This window comes from Hibiscus syriacus, unplaced genomic scaffold, assembly GCF_006381635.1.
Source record: "Hibiscus syriacus cultivar Baekdansim isolate YM2019G1 unplaced genomic scaffold, ASM638163v2 tig00111085_pilon, whole genome shotgun sequence".
Taxonomy (NCBI): Eukaryota; Viridiplantae; Streptophyta; class Magnoliopsida; order Malvales; family Malvaceae; genus Hibiscus; species Hibiscus syriacus.
Genome location: NW_024062976.1, coordinates 418,923 through 437,079, shown reverse-complemented (window position 1 = coordinate 437,079; position 18,157 = coordinate 418,923). Strand labels below are relative to the sequence as shown.

Below are 18,157 nucleotides of genomic sequence, written 5' to 3'. Positions count from 1 at the left end.
CACAATTTTGTCGTATCATCACAGGACTCAACAGAGTGAACTCCACCTGCAACGGTACTCCCTAACAATCTGTAGATATTCCATGCAGTCATCTTGCCTTTCATCACAGTCAATGCTCCTTTAACAATCCGAATGGTTCCCTATCCTCGTCAGCCTTAGGGATAAAACCATTCTTGTGCAAAGTGCCCAAGGAAATCAAATTCTTCTTCAAGTCTGGGATATGTCGAACACCACTCAACGTCCGAACGGAGCCATCGTGCATCTTAATTCTGACATCACCAATACCAACAATATTGCAACATCGATCATCACCCAAATAAACCGAACCAGAATTAACCGGCCTGTATGTCGAAAACCATTCCCTATTTGGCGTGATGTGATAAGAACATCCAGAATCAAGAATCCAAGCATCCGTCAATTGTGTCGTTGAAATAGAAAGCATATCACCCTCACTGCAATCAGAATTATCATCCTCGACCACGTTCACAGACTTGGATGAGCCATCACGCTTCTCATCAGTCTGCTTTTTCAACTTCGGACAGTCTCGCTTCATATGTCCCGCCTCCTTGCACTTGTAACAGTGAATCGTCTTCTTATCCCTGGATTTGGATCTGGAATTCCGCTTCCGGACCCTGCCTTCTCTGGCTTCCGTCCACGATCTCGATTACCATTGACATATAAGCTATCGGCTTGAGAGCTTTCCCCTGCATTCTGCTTCCGCTGGTTGTGAGCCAACAAGGCTGCAGTAATCTCCTCAACATTGATAGTCTCTTTCCCATATGTAAGAGTAGTCACCATGTGTTCGTAAGAGGGAGGCAACGAACACAACAGAATCATCGCTCTGTCTTCATCCTCAATTTTCACATCAAGCCGAGCCAGATCAGAAACGATTTGATTGAAGACATTCACGTGTTGCGCCAAATCGTGATCGTCCTGCATCTTCAGCCCATACAGCCGCTGCTTCAGATACAGTTTTGTCGTTAAGGATTTGGACATAAACTGACTTTCCAACTTCCTCCAAATTTCGTCTGGAGACGATAGACGCATGACGTGATACATGACCTCGTCCGCCAAGCATAATCGTATGGTTCCTGCCGCTCGCTGCTGCAATTCTTCCCAATCTTCCTCATCCATCGACGCCGGCTTTGTAGATCGCAAAGCCTTCAAGATCCCTTGCTGCGCCAATAGATCCTTCACCCTCGTTTGCCATAATCCGAAGTTACCCTGACCATCGAATTTCGCGACTTCGAATTTTGCTCCTGACATCTGATACCAATTGTTGACGAAAATGGGTAAAGAAAACAAAAGAACACGAGAATTTTACGAGGTTCGGCAATGTGCTTACGTCCTCGGTGCCTAGGCGGCGCTAGAAGTTTTTATTCAATGATATTTTAGGTCTAGGTTACATCTCTATTTATAATAGAAAATCCTGGTACATAATTACAAAATTAACCCTGTACTGGTATATTTATGAGCCATACCTAACAAAGCATCCTACATATAGGTGCAATGAAGCGCAGGTGCTTTATTCATCACCATAACCAAATGTTTCATGTTACAACTTAAGCACTTATTTCTTAGAATATGTTAATCTCCAATCCTTTTCATCTTTACTTTTTTCATATCCATCTTTCCAACAAAAACTAACTTCCTACTTTCCGGTTTACCGATTCAGGCTGAAGCCGCAACCCAATTTTTGGCAGTCATGAGGGAATACCTAGAGTCGCTTTGTGAAAACCTGAGGTCTCACACAATTACTAATGTACAATCGAACGATGACAGGGTTGGCACTTATCTTCTTGTTCTTCCAGTTTGTTTCCCAAGAATATCGATGCAGAAATGCACATATTTCTCAGCTTGATTTTACGTGTTTGATTAACCAACAGGTTTCTATACTACTTAAAGATAGTTTTATCCACTCTTTTCCGGTCAATGACCAGCCTTTCATTAAGGTATTTTCTCTCCTTTCGTTTTAATATTTTTTTGATACAATGTTTAAACTACTTAAACCCCTCTCAAATCCATTAACAGGACATTACATGTTTAAACATGCTGGAACGACAATGATGCCAACCAAACTTGAACTCAATAGACTACTTTTGTTTAAACTACTGATACTAGCAAAAGCAAAGAATACACTCATCCATACTACTGAAAAAGTGTGTAGATGATGTAAATTATGGGTTACTGAACAGCTTCCATTACTAAATAATTTTCTTTTGTTGTTTGCAGCTGTTTGTAGACACACAATTATTCACTGTTCTATCAGATTCTCGTCTGTCAAGTTATGAGAATGAGCGCTAACTTAAAAACCCCACCCCACCAACTACCAGGTATGTTTGCATGAAATTTCCCAGATGCAAATCCCCCATCAGCTATAAAAAAGAAAGGCTTATTTCAGAAATAGATACCTTTTAATATACCACATTTTTCATCTCAAGTACTTTAAATATTTTTGGTTAGGTTAAAGTACCTAAAGTATACCATCTTTTTCACCTAGATACCTAATGTATTTTTTTATCAAGTATATACCTAAAATATGTCATATTTTCATCTAACTAAAGTTGAGACATGACATCTATTAAAAAATACTTTAGGTACCTACATGAAAAAGGTGGTACACCTTAGGTACATTGTTTGACCAAAAAAATATTATAGGTACCTAGATGAAAAAGGCAATATACCTTAGGTTACTACTTTGACAAAAAATATAGGTACTTATTTTTTAATTAAGCCAAAAAGAATAGGAAAATTCATGGCCTGGAAAATGATGATATCCGAAACTATATTGGCAGTGACCCTAAATCACGTCAAATGACAAATCGATGCTGCAGAGGCCCACCCACAAGATGTGAACTTGTTTGCAGCAAACAGTCGTGAAAAAAAAGAGAAGAATTTTGTAACATGTAATAATTGGGAAATGCCATAGGACAAAGGAGGTTGCAAACAACTCTTACCATCCCTGATATTTTTTGGGATGTGATGCTTAGAAGATCAGAGATTTGTTATTACCTGCAAATCCTTGTAAATGTCAATAGTTTAATCGAACAGTTTATACAGCAACTCATTCTTGGTCATTGTATGTAGAGCTCTGAATGTTACTGGATTCACATCTGTTCCTTACAGCTATATTGTTCTTCAACTAGCATTCATCATAATCCTATTTCTCACCACAAAACTTTAGCAATGATTCACCATGGGAAGTAGGCTCAAGGATCCAATCCTACAAAAAAAATGCGACAAGTAAAACATTAGTGACGAGCCAACTAGAATTGATCATTTTTGTTTTGCACAGGCATATGAGAAAATGAATTATCTATGCATCAATGATTAAATGGTGAAATGTGCGATGGGTAAATTCCTTATGAGAAGTTAAGGGAACTAAAAATTTATGGAAGCTTGAAGCAACCGTGAAGAGATAAGAATGAATCAAACAATCCCTAATAGCATAAAATTAGCTAAGCATTCATCCATGGCATTCCGAAGAGTTGTTAAAAAGCTTGTAATCACTGGTTCATATTTGTTAATTCTCATTGTACCTCGGATGCTTTTCTTGACAAAATGAAAATTTGAACATGGCTGCAAAAAAAGCAACTGACTGTAAAGAAGAAATATAAGTTTGAGTGGTATGTGTAACTGAAAAGTAGAGGGACCTTTCGGTTATTTTGTGATTTAAAAACATAGTTGAATTAATTTTTTTAAAACTCACGTAGCTGACAATTTTATTTTTCATGCTCTCTCCTCTCTTAAAAAGAAAACAATAACACTCTATGTTTTGGGTTCTGATTCTTTCATCAAGAATTAAACAAGTCTTGATATCATCACAAGGCGAATTGAAAATTATACAGTATTGGGATTGAATAACATTTATATTCCTTGCTTTTGGTATATTCAACTTTCAAAATGGAATCATCAAGTAAGTTTTCATTCCTTTTACTGTAATTCTTAATAATTATGTCATGATCAGTTTGATTTTGTTGATTTAATTACCCTTTCAATATCCTTATGTTAATTGCTTCCGCATGCAAGATTAATTGATTTTAACAAGAAACACCTAAAGCTCTGTGTTTGACTCATCGTCAAGGGATGTGCCACTCGGTTGGCTTCTCCGCAGCCATAGGAGCTGCTGCATTATCATCTGCAGATGAAGGTGGATAGTCCGAGTATTGCAAATGCAAAAGGGTAAAGAAAGAAGCAGAGAATCATGCTTGGAACTAGTTATTTCCTTTGTTTATATAGACGTGTGGGCCGAATATGTTATATCCACATTGTAAAATAATATTTTTCTCTAAAATTAAATGTTTTTTTTTTCAACTTTTAGTATTTTTAAAGATTTTTCTAGATTTTCAATATTTTTAAAGAAACATAATACTTTTATCCAATATATACATATATGAATATGGGCATGTCAATAAGACTCTTTTAAGGATTTTTGAAATTTTGAAATATTTTTATTGTAATTATTATGTTTGATTTATTAGACGATTAATTTGGATGAAGTAATTTATATTTATTATGTAAATGATTCTTTTAATTTAGTTCGCTCTATCCATAATGTTATGATTTAAACTACTAATATTGTTTAAGAAATTTAACACTAGAGATGAAATTGAAATCTTCGTATTAGACAAATTAATAGTTAATAAATTGTAAAAGAATTAATACATATTAAATATATATTTATATTTTACATTTATACTCATAAAACAAGGGACATGCATAGGAGTTCATGGTAAGGGTATAAACTTATAAAATTATGTTAAAAATTTAAATAAAATTATAAAATTTTAAGAAATATGAAATTAAATAACCGATAAAAATATAAAAATAACTTGACTATACAACAATTTAAAATTTTTAAAAGTGCAATCACATTCTAACATCCCTTTTATTCCTTCTTACCCCTTCATATCTCAAATGAATTCTAAAGAATAAAATAAAAGCATAATATGAAAATAATTTTTTATAAAAAAAATATTATTAATAAGTATCGCCAAGGAGAAATTAGTTTTTCTGGGTAAAAGTTAATATATTTATATATAAAAAGCTGACAAATCGAAGAAAAACACGTGTCTATTATCCCTTAAACCCTTCGGAAAATTTTCAAGTTCTGGCGGGAATATAACTGAAAACAGAAACGAACGACCCTTCGTTTCACTTTAAAAACCCTCTTTAAATCCCATTTTCAGAGCTATTTTTCTCCGCATGAGGAAAATTTTGACTTCTTGTTTTCGAGGTATTTTCTCTGCTCTTTTTGTATCCATTTTATCCTTTTCAGTATCCGTTTTCCTACATTCAATTGAAAGATAGGTTGCACTTGGTTTTGAATCATCATCAGTATCGAAGAACAAACGAATCTTGTAAAGATTTTCATTATACTCAACCTGTTCTTCGTTAATCCTTCTTCCTTTTCTGTTATCGTTTGCCTTTCTTGACAAAGGTATGTATGTATTACATTAGTTTCTTGAATCACTACATTTTGATTCTTGGAAAGATAATTTAATCTTCTTCAGGTAGGTTTTTTTTTCTTTTGTAAACTTGAGTTTCAATTTTGATCCATTATGTGTATACAGTCTTGGAAACCAAGGTTTCGAAGATTCAACCATGGACTCTAGACCGGTAAAGTGTAAATTTCCCCAATTTTCGTTATTGAAACAATGAAGATGAAACATTTTAGTATTTAATTGCGGCAATTCAGAGAACTAAAACGATACTTAAATCTTTGGTTTTGCCAGTTTCCTGGATCTTCTAGGCGCATGTGGATATGTCTAGATGATTCTGAAGACTCTACAGATGAAGCTTTGGAAGATAAAGAAAGAATTGAGGCTTTTGCAAAGGAACGCAAAGTCATTGGATCCTCTTCTGCAGATAAAACATCTGCCAATAGAGACTCTCCATTTGTGTTCAGAAAATATAAACGACTAGTTAGTGACTACCAAAAATTGCAATTTGCAAACAATCACTGTAAGGCAGCTTACCTGGAGGTCATGACATTGGCATTGGAAGCAGGCACTTGGGTTCGAGCGAAGCCTGGGTTAGGTAATCTGGATGATCTTTTAAATGAGTTCCGAACTCCTCCTCTGCCTGGAAAAAAGATAGAATTCTCTGTTGCAACTGCGGTCGTTCCAGATATCCGAGCATCCGAATTGGTCGCTATTATGATGCATGTGGTGAGTATTTCATGCTTTTCTTATATTTCAAGTTTTGTGTATCAATGCCAAATCGGTAGTTCATAACTATTAGAAGTTGTCCCATGCTCGCTTTCTTGCTCCATTAATTCAGTTTTAGTTGTCCCTTATGTTCTTGCTGTATATATGTTCCCAGAACACCAAGTGGTCTAGGACATTGTTTCCCTTTGTCAAACATGCATATGAGGATAGAGTAACAGGCAGTATTCGGAACTTAAGCATGACTGATGCATCCATCGAGGGTGTAGTACAGGTAAACTGATCTCCATCAGCCCATACATGTTTGTTAAACTGAGATTGCCCCCTATAATAAACTTCCACGTTCCATGCATATATGTTTGGCATAGGTGCATGCAGAGATTCAACTACCATCAACATTGGTGCCGACAAGATATTTCGAGTTTTTACGATACGGGAAACGGATAATGGATGGAATTTACGTTATTGTTGATGTCACAAGCCGTTATTTTATTGATCCTTGTGGTTTTAGAAATAGTGAAAAGAGACCATCAGGGGTCATAATCAGGGAACATGGACCTACAGAATGTGAGGTTATATGGATTGAGAATGTGGAAGTGGATGTAACTACAAAAAACATATACTCCACAATAATCAATTCGAAAGAGGCATACGGTGCACAACGTTCGATAAACACACTCTTATGGAATATGAAGCGTGAGAAGAGCTCATTCGCTGATCTCAAAATCGATGTGGATCCTGGGGTAATAATAAGTCTTGTTTTCTTTCAGTTTTGTTCTTGGATGGTTAAACTTTTTGATTCTATCATGTGCTAGTGTTGTGGTGTGCAGCTGGTTCTTTCCTCCTGGATTTTACCCGTGACATGAAGCGTTTCTTTATGGAATGTGTTTCTCAGTATCCTGACGAAGTTGCACTTCGTTTAAGAACCAGTGATGAAGATCCGATAAGGATTCTGCGTAACGAAACACAAAAGGAATACCTCGACTTCATTGGCTTAAACAGTTTCAGGGTTCAAGCTAAACCGCTCTTGGTTTTTCATTTTTAATGAAGAAGAATCTACAGCTGACGGTATGAAAGTAACAAAAATCTCAAATTTTCATTCCTTTTGAACTGATTGGTGTCCATTTCTGATGAAATAGAACATGCACTGTAGTTTCATGCGTTTACAGAATCTGTGACTGATGAGGAGCCTGAGCAACTGTTCACATTTGCCACTGATGATAGAAGTAATGTCATCTCTCTGCACAAAAGGATTACAGAAGAGGTCGAAGACTGATCACAATTAAAACCCAAATTTTCCTTCTTTTTTGTACAAGTGTTGGCTCACATTCTTTCTCTGTGTGGTAGGAAACCGTATTATATGGCTTACAGGAAGCTTCGAAGGACGAATATTGCTCCTTTATCCTGTCCAAGATGATTAGTGAAGAGGAGGTGGATTTTCACATCGTTGGCGGGCATGAACATAGAACGAGCATCAGCGTAACTCGTAGTGGGTTTGCTATATTGCCTGATGGCCCTGGAGGCCTCCACTGCGATGCCTCTCTGGTAACCTTTCTCAAGGAGCTAAAATATGACTATTCAGGAGATGGTGTTCATGTGGAGACTGCTAAAGAAGATTTTGCCAGTGATTTGGAGTATATCATTGAAGAGTTGAATGAAAAGGGTAAGTTGAATTACCAGAGAAATCTTAATTAAAAGAGGTGTCTTCTTCTCACAGCTCTCTTAAACTTTGGTTTTGCAGTTGTTGGGAGATCATTTGAGAGAGGAAAGGCAAGGCAAGGCTTCATCTGATTTAGACAGAGATACACGCCTAAGACTGGCCGGTTTGATTCAGACATAGAAATCACACTCCATTGGATTTTGGGGTCTAAAATTCTGTTCCATATGTCCAACATCAATCAATAATATCTAGTCTTGATCAATATTTTTGATAACTTTAATATCTGATCCAAGTTACCCAAGCACAATGAGTCGACCTTACCAACTATTAAATATTCAACTATTGCGAAAAAAATTAAAATTAAACAAACAAATAAAAAAACATATTAAATTTAAAACGATTGATAAATTGTTTATTTCCTTTAAACATCATCACTGGATGATAACTTTCGATATCTTTAAAGAAGGATTTATGAACAAATAGAATTTACAGAATAATTGAATGGAAGTTAGAAAAACAAATGTTGTTAGGATGATTTCTTAAAGTAAATAGTTAGACCTGTTTATGGTTGATACTTAAGGATTAAGGTGTAAAGGTCCAATTAATTTAGGGATCAAACAACAATTATCTCAGTTAACAATTTAACCATTTGCAACTTCAGTGGCCACATTGTTGAACTGTGGATTTATGGCTTAATGAAATTCAAGCCAATCTTCTAACACTTTGAAATTTCATTGCTAGACTTTTTATTTGGTCAAATGCTAAAATAGGAGTTTGTAGAGATCATTAAATATAGTGTTTTAACATTTTAATCAATCCAATGAGAATTTGGTGAGTGATTATTATTTTAATTATTATTTAATTTATTTTCAAGTGTTTTTATATGATTTCGTTATATTTAAATAATATGACATCATAAGATAACATTTTACATAGAAAAAAGAGAAACAAAATCAATTTAAAATTATATATTTTTAAAATATTCTCTTTTATATTTTAATTCTACAAAAATAATGCATAGACATTTTCTTTCTGATCTACCAAATAAAACATTCATTTCAAATACCTATGATTATGAAAAATATATGTGACCCCGTTCGTGTCCATTTACATAAGTACCCTTCTGGACTTTTCAAGTTCTGGCGGGAATATAACCGAAAACGGAAACGATCCTTTGTTTCACTATAAAAACCCTCTTTAAATCCCATCTCCCACTCTCTCGCTTTCGTTTTCTCCACCTGAAGAAATATTGTCTACAGATGAAGCTTACCTACAGTTACCTGGACCTTCTAGGCGTATGAGGATATGCAGATAATTGGGGAGACTCTACAGATGAAGCTTTTGCAGATGAAGGAGGAATTGAAGGAAAACACATAGGAGACCCTTCTGTTAAGTCGAATAACTGTGGACAACAAGACGAGCCTTCTGCAAATAAAACATATGGCTGTAGAGACTCTCCATTTGTGTTCAGAACATTTAATTATAAACGAGTACTTCGTGCTTACCAAAAATTGCAGTTTGCAAACAATCACTGTAAGGCAGCTTACCTGGAGGTCATGACATTGGCATTGGAAGCAGGCACTTGGGTTCGAGCGAAGCCTGGGTTAGGTAATCTGGATGATCTTTTAAATGAGTTCCGAACTCCTCCTCTTCCTGGAAAAAAGATAGAATTATCTGTTGCAACTGCAGTCGTTCCAGATATCCGAGCATCTGAACTGGTCGCTATCATGATGCATGTGGTGAGTATTTCATGCTTTTCTTATATTTCAAGTTTTGTGTATCAATGCCAAATCGGTAGTTCATAAATATTAGAAGTTGTTCCATGCTTGCTTTCTTGCTCCGTTAATTCAGTTTTAGTTGTCCCTTATGTTCTTGTTGTATAATGTTCCCACGACACCAAGTGGTCTAAGTCACTGTTTCCCTTTGTCAAACATGGAGAGAAATATAGAGAACAGGCAGTCTTCGGGACTTAAGCACGATTGATGTAACCATCTAGGGTAAATACAGGTAAAATTGCATGCGGTTAGTGTCATTTGTTCATCCTTCAACCAATACATATTTAACTGAAATTGCAGGCAGAGTTGTCCTTGGTTTTGTCCCCTATACTAAACTTCTATGTTCCATGTATATAGGTGCATGCAGAGATTCAACTACCATCAACATTGGTTCCGACAAGATATTTCGAGTTCTTGCGATATGGGAAACAGATAATGAATGGAGTTTACATAGTTGTTGATTTCACAAGCCGTTATTTTGGTGATCCTTATTCAAAGTGTAATAGTGAAAAGAGACCATCAGGAGTTATAATCAGGGAACATGGACCTCAAGATTGTGAGGTTTGTTGTCTTTGATAACTTGCTTTTACCTTACAGTTGCTTCAATCATTGAAATAGAAAAGCTTTTTCCTTTTTCAAATAGCATTTTAATTTTCTCCTTGAACAGATTATATGAATTGAGAACGTGGAAGTGGATGAAACCAGAGAAAACATATACTCCTCAATAATCAATTCAAATGTTGCATACGGTGCAGAACGTTCAACAAACACACTGTTATGGAATCTGAAGCGCGAGAAGAGTTCATTCGCTGATCTCAAAATTGTTGTGCATCCCAGAGGTAATAATAAGTCTTGTTTTCTTTTCAGTTTTATTCTTGGATAATTTAAGTTTTTGATTCAATAATTTGTTGGTGTTGTGGTGTGAAGCTGGTTCTTTTCTTTTGGCTTTAACTCAAGCTATGAAGCGTTCTTTTATTGAATGTGTTTCTCATTATCCTGACGAATCTGTAATTTCTGTAGCAACTAGTCATGAAGATCCAATAAGGATTCTGCATAACCATACGCTAACAGATCAGATTGCCTTCGTCTGCCTAAACAGTTTCAGGGTTCAAGCTAAACCGCACTCGTTTATTCAATTTTTGATGAAAAAAGATATACAATTGGAGGTATGAAAGAAAAGAAATCTCAAATGTTCACTCTTTTTAACCGACTGTTTTCCATTTCTGATGAAATAGAACATGCATTGCAGTTTCGTTCCTTTGCAGATTCGAAGACCGATGAGAAGACTGAGCACCTGTTCACATTTGCCACCGACGAAAAAAGTAATATCATCTCTTTGCACAGAAGGATTACAGAAGAGGTAAAAGTCTGCTCACAAATAAAACCCAAAATTTCCTTTTTTGCACGTGTTTGCTGACATTCTGTGTGGCAGGAAATCGTATACTGCTTACAGGAAGTTTCAATGTCCAAAACTATGACTGAAGAGTTGGTGGCTGCTCACATTGTTTCCGGAGATCAGATGCAAGTAACCTGGGGGTGTCTGAAGTACTGCATCATCTTTACCAGCCATTTCAACACCTTTGGATGATACATATCGGAAATTGCCTGGCACTCAGCAAGCTTCTGCAAAAAGGGAACTGATGGGGAACTCTCTGGTTCGTGTAACTCGTTCTTCCACCAATTGTCGGGTGGTTGATCATATATTCTCATCATCCTCAGGATTTTCGTCTAACCAAACGCTGCCTCAATCTACGATGTCAAGTCATTACTACAAAGAAAATAGTGGTTCTTGGTGTACCAATATGGTTTTCCCTGATTTCCTATAAGCACCCATGTCCAGAGCTGTCAAGTAGAAAGCATCAATTGTAGTGATATCATGACATCCGAGGACTTGTGCAAAAGTAATGATTGGCAGGAATGGGCAGACCAGCTTATCACTGACGATGATGTGTTGGCCTCCAATTGGAATGAGCGTCTTGTTGACAATGTTATGGATATGGAACCATAGGTGCGGATTTTTTTTCCTATCATGGAAGATTATACTTAACCACGTAAACTTTAAACTTATTGGCATAGTTTATCCTTGTTTCATGTTGTTTGACATGGCATATCAGGTGGCAAAACCATACACAACCGTATCTGAACAGAAACCCGAAGTACATCAGCAGCTTCCTTCTCCATCTGCAGCAAGTCACAGTGTTGTAAACTCCTCTTCATCAGCAAATAATGCCCCAGCAAAGCCACGAATGCGGTGGACACCAGAACTTCATGAAGCCTTTGTTGAGGCTGTCAACCAACTAGGAGGCAGCGACAGTGCGTACCTTTTGGCTCTCGTGAAATTGCTTGCCAAAAATTGTTAGGCCTTTGTCTCAATCTGTTCGGTATTTTCCAAATTTCAGGAGCTACTCCAAAGGGGGTTCTGAAGCTTATGAAGGTTGAAGGCTTGACTATTTATCATGTTAAAAGTCATTTGCAGGTAAATACACCTCTTTTAGTTATTAAAGAATCTGCATATGTATGGGTGCTCAAAAGCCCTGGTTACGTTTTCCTTCCTTTAACTGCAGAAATATAGGGCTGCCAGATACAGACCAGAGTCATCAGAAGGTATATGTCAAGCTCCCTTTAAGTTTCCTTCCTTTTCCTATCTGTGTTACTTCACTGCATGTGTCCATCTGCCGCCTGTTTAGCTTTGTTTCGATGTTTTATCCATGAAGTGATCTTTTTTCCTTCATTTGGTTTAATTGGATCCAGAAACTTTATCTGTCCAGTGAATTATGATGCATGCTACCATGCACTCAATAATCATATCCTCCCATACCGATACATTAGATATCATAGCACTGTATTTCAATGGATGCAATATTGATACTTGAGAGGAGTATGGTCCATGCTGTCCTCTTCAATGAAATGGAGATCATTTTCCCTTCATTTGGTTAAACTGGAATCTTCAGCTGTGTTGTGACCCCCCCCCCACACACACCAACATTCATTCAAAATTTGCCCTTAATTTAATCACAAAGTGATTATCTTTGTAGTTGCCATGGATATTCTGTCATTTTTTGTAACTTCGGTTTTTGGATAATTGGGGTTGTTCACTTTATATCTGGCTGAAATTATGACTTGCTTGCAGGATCCTTGGAGAAAAAAACGACTTCTACGGAAGATTTAGCATCTCTGGATTTGAAAGCGTAAGTGGTTCCTACTGATATTGTTGTAGTAATACTGTAGTGTATAGTGCAAAGGGATGGTTGAAGGATCCTATTAGTTCAAAAAATCCTACGGAGCTGCAAACTTTACAGTCTTATTCCTGTTTCGTTGTTGCATTGTGCAAAGGTTTGATTATAGGCAATTCCTAATGGAATCCTTAAGGAGCAATGTACCTAACGTTCAAGGTCTAATGAAGCTTCACTGTATTAAATGCACTCTTTTTAATTTTGAACTGGAGCAGGGGTATGGGGATCACTGAAGCTTTGCGGCTACAGATGGAAGTCCAGAAGCAGCTGCATGAACAACTTGAGGTATGAATTTGGGGGCATAAAAGCACATAATTCATGCTCAAATAAATTTATCTTTTAATATCTGGTGTGCTCTCATTCAGATCCATGGTATCTTTCCTTTCTCTGCGGATACAAAGAAATTTACAGTTGCAAATAGAAGAGCAAGGGCGGTACCTCCATATGATGTTCGAGAAGCAAAAGTCGGGTTTTGACAAGCTGAAGGTGTCACCTTCTGATCCAGAGAATCGATCCACTCCTTCAGATGCTACCAAAGAGACGCCTGCAAAAGGCAAACTTGAAGCCTCCCAGACAAATCATGTAAATTCTGGAACTGACGTTAATGTCAAGTCCATCTTGGAGACGAGTTCATGAGAAGTGAGTGGACAGCAAGAGGCACATAAGACTGCTGACCTCAAGAAACCTGAAACCGATGTTTCCGATTCGAGTTTGCCACCCTCAAAGCGTTCAAGAATCAAAGAATAAGTTATGATGGGTTTGACCTGAACAATTATTTCATTGATGATTGCGTTAGTAGGATAGACCAGGTTGGGATAAAGGATAGAGGTTTTGAAGTTTCTAGGTCCAATTGTAATGTTCTTGTGGACAACTTGATCCATGAAGGAAAACTTTTTTTAAAAACTAATAATAGAAAGATGATGAAAAACTTAATAAACGAAAAAAAAATCATATTTTTTAAATATAGATGCCAAATAATAATAATAATGAGAATTCAGATAAAAATAAATAAAACAGTGCTAGAAACAAGATACAATGTTCTGAAGATAACAAAACAGTGCTAGAAACAAGATAAAACGTTCTGAAGATATCAATAGCAGAGCACACCTATGGCAGATCAATTGGAATTTTGTTATCATAGGTCTCTCTGGCCTCAATCATGTCGGGACGGTAACGATTAGCAAGAACATCAACTTGTTCAGCAAATGACAGGTCCTTGTTTGGATCTAAATTTTGAATCATCTGGCCCCACCGTTTCCGACATACATCTCCAGACCTATGCTCGAGAAGATTGTCCCAGTCAACATCTTCCATGCAGCAAGCATCCAAGCTAGAAAGAGCATCTATCATCCGATAGTCGTCGACATCCGACCATACACCATCAGCCACCATAGGAGAAGTTAACTTCCCATACCATTGAACGCAACAGGAGACAAAGGGCCTGGTTTCCATCTTGTCGCTAATAGCAGTCCAACAGATATTGTCTCGCAACATTCCGTGCTTGGATATCCTGTCCTGGTGAGCTTTCATAGATAAATCCACGTTCACCAAGTCAAATAAGTTCTGGAACTCCTCTTGAGACCATCGACCTTTATTCACATTGGTCAGTTTTATTCTGCGCCATGTATCTTTTACATGATGCCTATGCTTGCCGAGTGAATCGGCCAACAATCTCCAATTCCGTCCATGTTTTTCGACGAATTCTTTGACAGTCTCCAACTCTTCAGGAGTCCATGGATGCTTCTCATCCCTTTCAAAAATAACATGAGCTCGACCGTACACACTACTAAGCGGCCTCCAGGGAATGGCGGCTTGAATTTCCTTCCAACAGTTTCTCACTTCAGGGTGAGCTCCACAGTTCATAACCATATTTATACCTTCATCACCTAAGCCACGAGACTCGATATAATCGGCAACTGCCTTCATAAGAAGCTCATCTTCTTCTTTCGAGTATCGCTTACCATACACTAAACCGTCTTTGCGGCCCTTGTTTGCATTATCTGAAGGGAAAACCTTGCAGCCTTTGTTTGCATTATCTGAAGGGAAAACCTCAACCTGATCACGGAAGCTCACTTTCTTAGATTTATCTTTAGGTGTAGCATTTTCAACCTGATCACCTTCATGAAGTCCACCCTCCGCATCATTTATCACTGATTTTGATTTCTTCTTCTTCTTCTTGCGTCCATCGCCGTCTTCTATATCACCACCGATATTTCGCAATTCTCTGCTTTCTATCCCATTGCCTGCTGAATTCTCTTTACTAGCACCATTTTCATCCGCAACGGAACCATTCACCTTCTCCATCTTTCGTTTCTTCTTCTTCCCCCTTGACGTATCCCTCTTCTCCTCCGTACACAATCTTAATAGAGTCTTCAGGGCTGCAGATTTTCTGTTCCTCAGAATCATTTATCACTGACTTTGATTTATTCTTCTTCTTGCATCCAATACCATCTTCGATATCACCACCGGCATCTAGCAATTTTCTGCTTTCTATCTCATTGCCTGCTGAATTCACTTTACTAGTTCCATTTTCATCAGCACTATGCACCTTCTCCGGCTCTTGTTTCTTCTTCTTTTTTGGCTTCTGGTATGCCTCTTCCTCTCCCTGCGCAATCTTATTAGTGTCTTCAAGGGTGCAGATTTTCTGTTCCTCAGTATCATTGATCACTGATTTTGATTTCTTCTTCTTGTTGTGTCCGTTACCAACTTCAAAATCACTAGCAGTATCTCGCAATTTTCTGCATTCTACCTCATTGCCTGCAGAATTCCCTTTACTGGTACCTTTTTCATCAGCAACAGCACCATTCACCTTCTCCAGCTCTTGTTTCTTCTTCTTCTTCCGCTTCTCATATGTCTCTTCCTCTCCGTGCACAATCTTATTAGCGTCTTCATGGCTGCAGATTTTCTGTTCCTCAGAATCATTTATCACTGATTTGATTTCTCTTCTTCTTGCGTCCATTACCATCTTCGATATCACCAGCACTATCTCGCAATTTTCTGCATTCTATCTCATTGCCTGTTGAATTCTCTTTACTAGTACCATTTTCATCAGCAACAGCACCATTCACCTTCTCAAGCTCTTGTTTTTCTTCTTCTTCTTCCGCTTCTTGTCTGCCTCTTCTTCTCCATCCACAATCTTATTAGCGTCTTCAAGCCCATCCCTGTTCTTTCTGTGTTTATCTTTTCTAGTCCTTTTTGCTTCCCCATTGTTCTCCAAATTGATGGCCTCAGTGCTTTCTCGTTCTGCAGTTTTCTTTGAAATCTCTTCAACCTCAAGTACAGATTTACTTTTCTTATACTTTTTGTGAATCTTATGATATTCCTTTTCATCTGAATCGAACTCTGATTTCCTCTTCTTTATTCGATCCTCCTGTTCATTCTTATTATCATCTCTATTGTTTGATTTGGTAACATCATTCAGGTTTACAGTAGACAGATCTAAACCATCACTTACCTTCTCAGCGGATTTGCCTTCTTCAACCTGTTTGTTCCCTCTCTCATGCCCATCCTTTTCGCTCATCTTCTTCTTACCCATGTTTGACAAAACTTCCCTTGAATACTATTTCTCGCTTATCCCAAATCCGAGCAAAGCGCCGTTCAAAAACTCTGGATCAATCTCAAGACTTCCTCTGTGTTGATTCCGATTTCAGAGCGTGGACTATCACACCTTCACGGTCAGGTTGTGACAGCAGCGAGCGGCTGTGATGGCGGCTGCGACGGCGGCAGGCTTAGAAGAGAATTGAGATTTGTGAGTGATGGAGGAATGGATAAAATTAGGGTTTGAACTTATTGCCCTCGCATTTACAATGTCCGTAGAGTTTAATTTTCGAAATATATTATCCTATTTTTTAGGTCAAGTAAATTAGCGGTAGCTTTTATTTTATTCTTATTGTGATTATCTATATTTAATTATTATATTTTAATTATTTATATTATTTATAAATTATAAATTTATTATTAAGATTTAATTTGTCACATTAATAAAATAAAATGTTAATAAAAGTGAATAATTTATATTCTCATTATAAATTTTAAATAAAATATTAATTTCATAATTTTGTAATATATTATATTTTTATAAAAAATATTTTTAAATAATTATCATTAAAATCTCCATTATAATTCTAAACATTTTTTATTTTTCATAAAGCTAGTCGGTTTCTATAAAAAAAAAACTTACAGTCTCAACTCTCAAATTTGAATGATTAATTTATAATTAATCGATAATATAAGTGATTAAATAATAATTAAAAATTGGGTCACTAAAATCAAAACAAAATGAAATAAAAATGATCACCACTATAAATTGTCCCATGTTTTTTAAACTCAATAGTAAAGTACACACCTGATCCTCAACTATTACATGTTACTTTATTAAGATATTTGACTATTAAATATTATAAAATAATCATTTGATTATAGGATTATGCTTTGTTCAGTTCTCGATTATTAAAAGTTATAAAATGATCACATAATTATTCATATGTTTCAAACTCGTATTTTTTGTTAAAAAATTAATTATCGTCTAAACTGGTTGTTAACTTATTTATTGGGATATGATAAAATCTGATCATAGAATCCCAAACGAATATAAAATTCAAACGATTCTAGGATTATATTTTATCATATCTCGATTAGTAGACTACCGTCAAACTTATAAGACCCATTTTTTTAAACCCAATAATTTTACAAGAGAATAATATAAGGTAAAGTACACAAGTGATCCCTCAACTACTGAATGTTATTTTATTGAGTCCTTTGATTATTAAAAGTTATAAAACGATCATTTGATTATAAGATGATGCTTTGTTCAGTCCCCGATTATTAAACGTTACAAAATGATCACTCAACTATTCATATGTTTCAAACTCATCTTTTTCTGTTAAAAAAATTAATGGTCGTCGAAACTAGGCGTTAACTTATTAATTGAGGTATAATAAAATATGATCCTAGAATCTCAAACGAATATAAAATTCAAACGTTCTAGGATTATATTTTATCATATCTCGATTAGTAGGCTAACGTCCAACTTATAAGACCGTTAATTTTTTAACGAAAAATATGAGCTTAGAATATATTAATATTTAAATGATCGTTTTATAACTTTTAATAGTCAAAAGATTCAACTAAATAATACCTTGTAATTAAGGGATGGTCTTATAACTTTTTAATAGTAAGACAAATTATATGAAGAGAAAATAACCTCAGTGACCAAAAAACCCATATAATATACGATTTTAACCAACTTTTTCCGGATTTGCCAAAATGACCAACAAAATCGCAATGCGATCGCTAATTCGCAACGCGATCTCCATTATCACA

General features: G+C 36.3%; 2 protein-coding genes and 1 long non-coding RNA gene across 3 annotated transcripts; 2 read left to right on the top strand and 1 right to left on the bottom strand.

Moving 5' to 3' along the window:
* Window positions 1-1,686: 1,686 nt before the first annotated feature.
* On the top strand, window positions 1,687-2,325 carry LOC120152139. Its single transcript, XR_005518660.1, has 3 exons — window positions 1,687-1,783; window positions 1,887-1,952; window positions 2,233-2,325. It is a non-coding gene; the product is annotated as an uncharacterized LOC120152139 (long non-coding RNA).
* A 9,125-nt stretch (window positions 2,326-11,450) lies between these two features.
* LOC120152129 (protein PHOSPHATE STARVATION RESPONSE 1-like) lies at window positions 11,451-13,471 on the top strand. Its single transcript, XM_039164411.1, has 7 exons — window positions 11,451-11,668; window positions 11,705-11,915; window positions 12,002-12,078; window positions 12,167-12,206; window positions 12,733-12,790; window positions 13,051-13,120; window positions 13,229-13,471. The coding sequence occupies exons 1-7, from the start codon at window positions 11,507-11,509 to the stop codon at window positions 13,469-13,471; spliced, it is 861 nt and encodes a 286-aa protein (XP_039020342.1). The 5' UTR covers window positions 11,451-11,506.
* Window positions 13,472-13,840: 369 nt separating this feature from the next.
* Window positions 13,841-16,622, bottom strand: LOC120152146 (cyclin-D-binding Myb-like transcription factor 1). Its single transcript, XM_039164424.1, has 3 exons — window positions 16,000-16,622; window positions 15,281-15,675; window positions 13,841-15,021 (listed from the first exon to the last, which is right to left on the bottom strand). Exons 1-3 carry the CDS (start codon window positions 16,368-16,370, stop codon window positions 13,943-13,945), a joined length of 1,845 nt encoding a protein of 614 aa, XP_039020355.1. The 5' UTR covers window positions 16,371-16,622; the 3' UTR covers window positions 13,841-13,942.
* Between the last annotated feature and the right edge of the window lie 1,535 nt (window positions 16,623-18,157).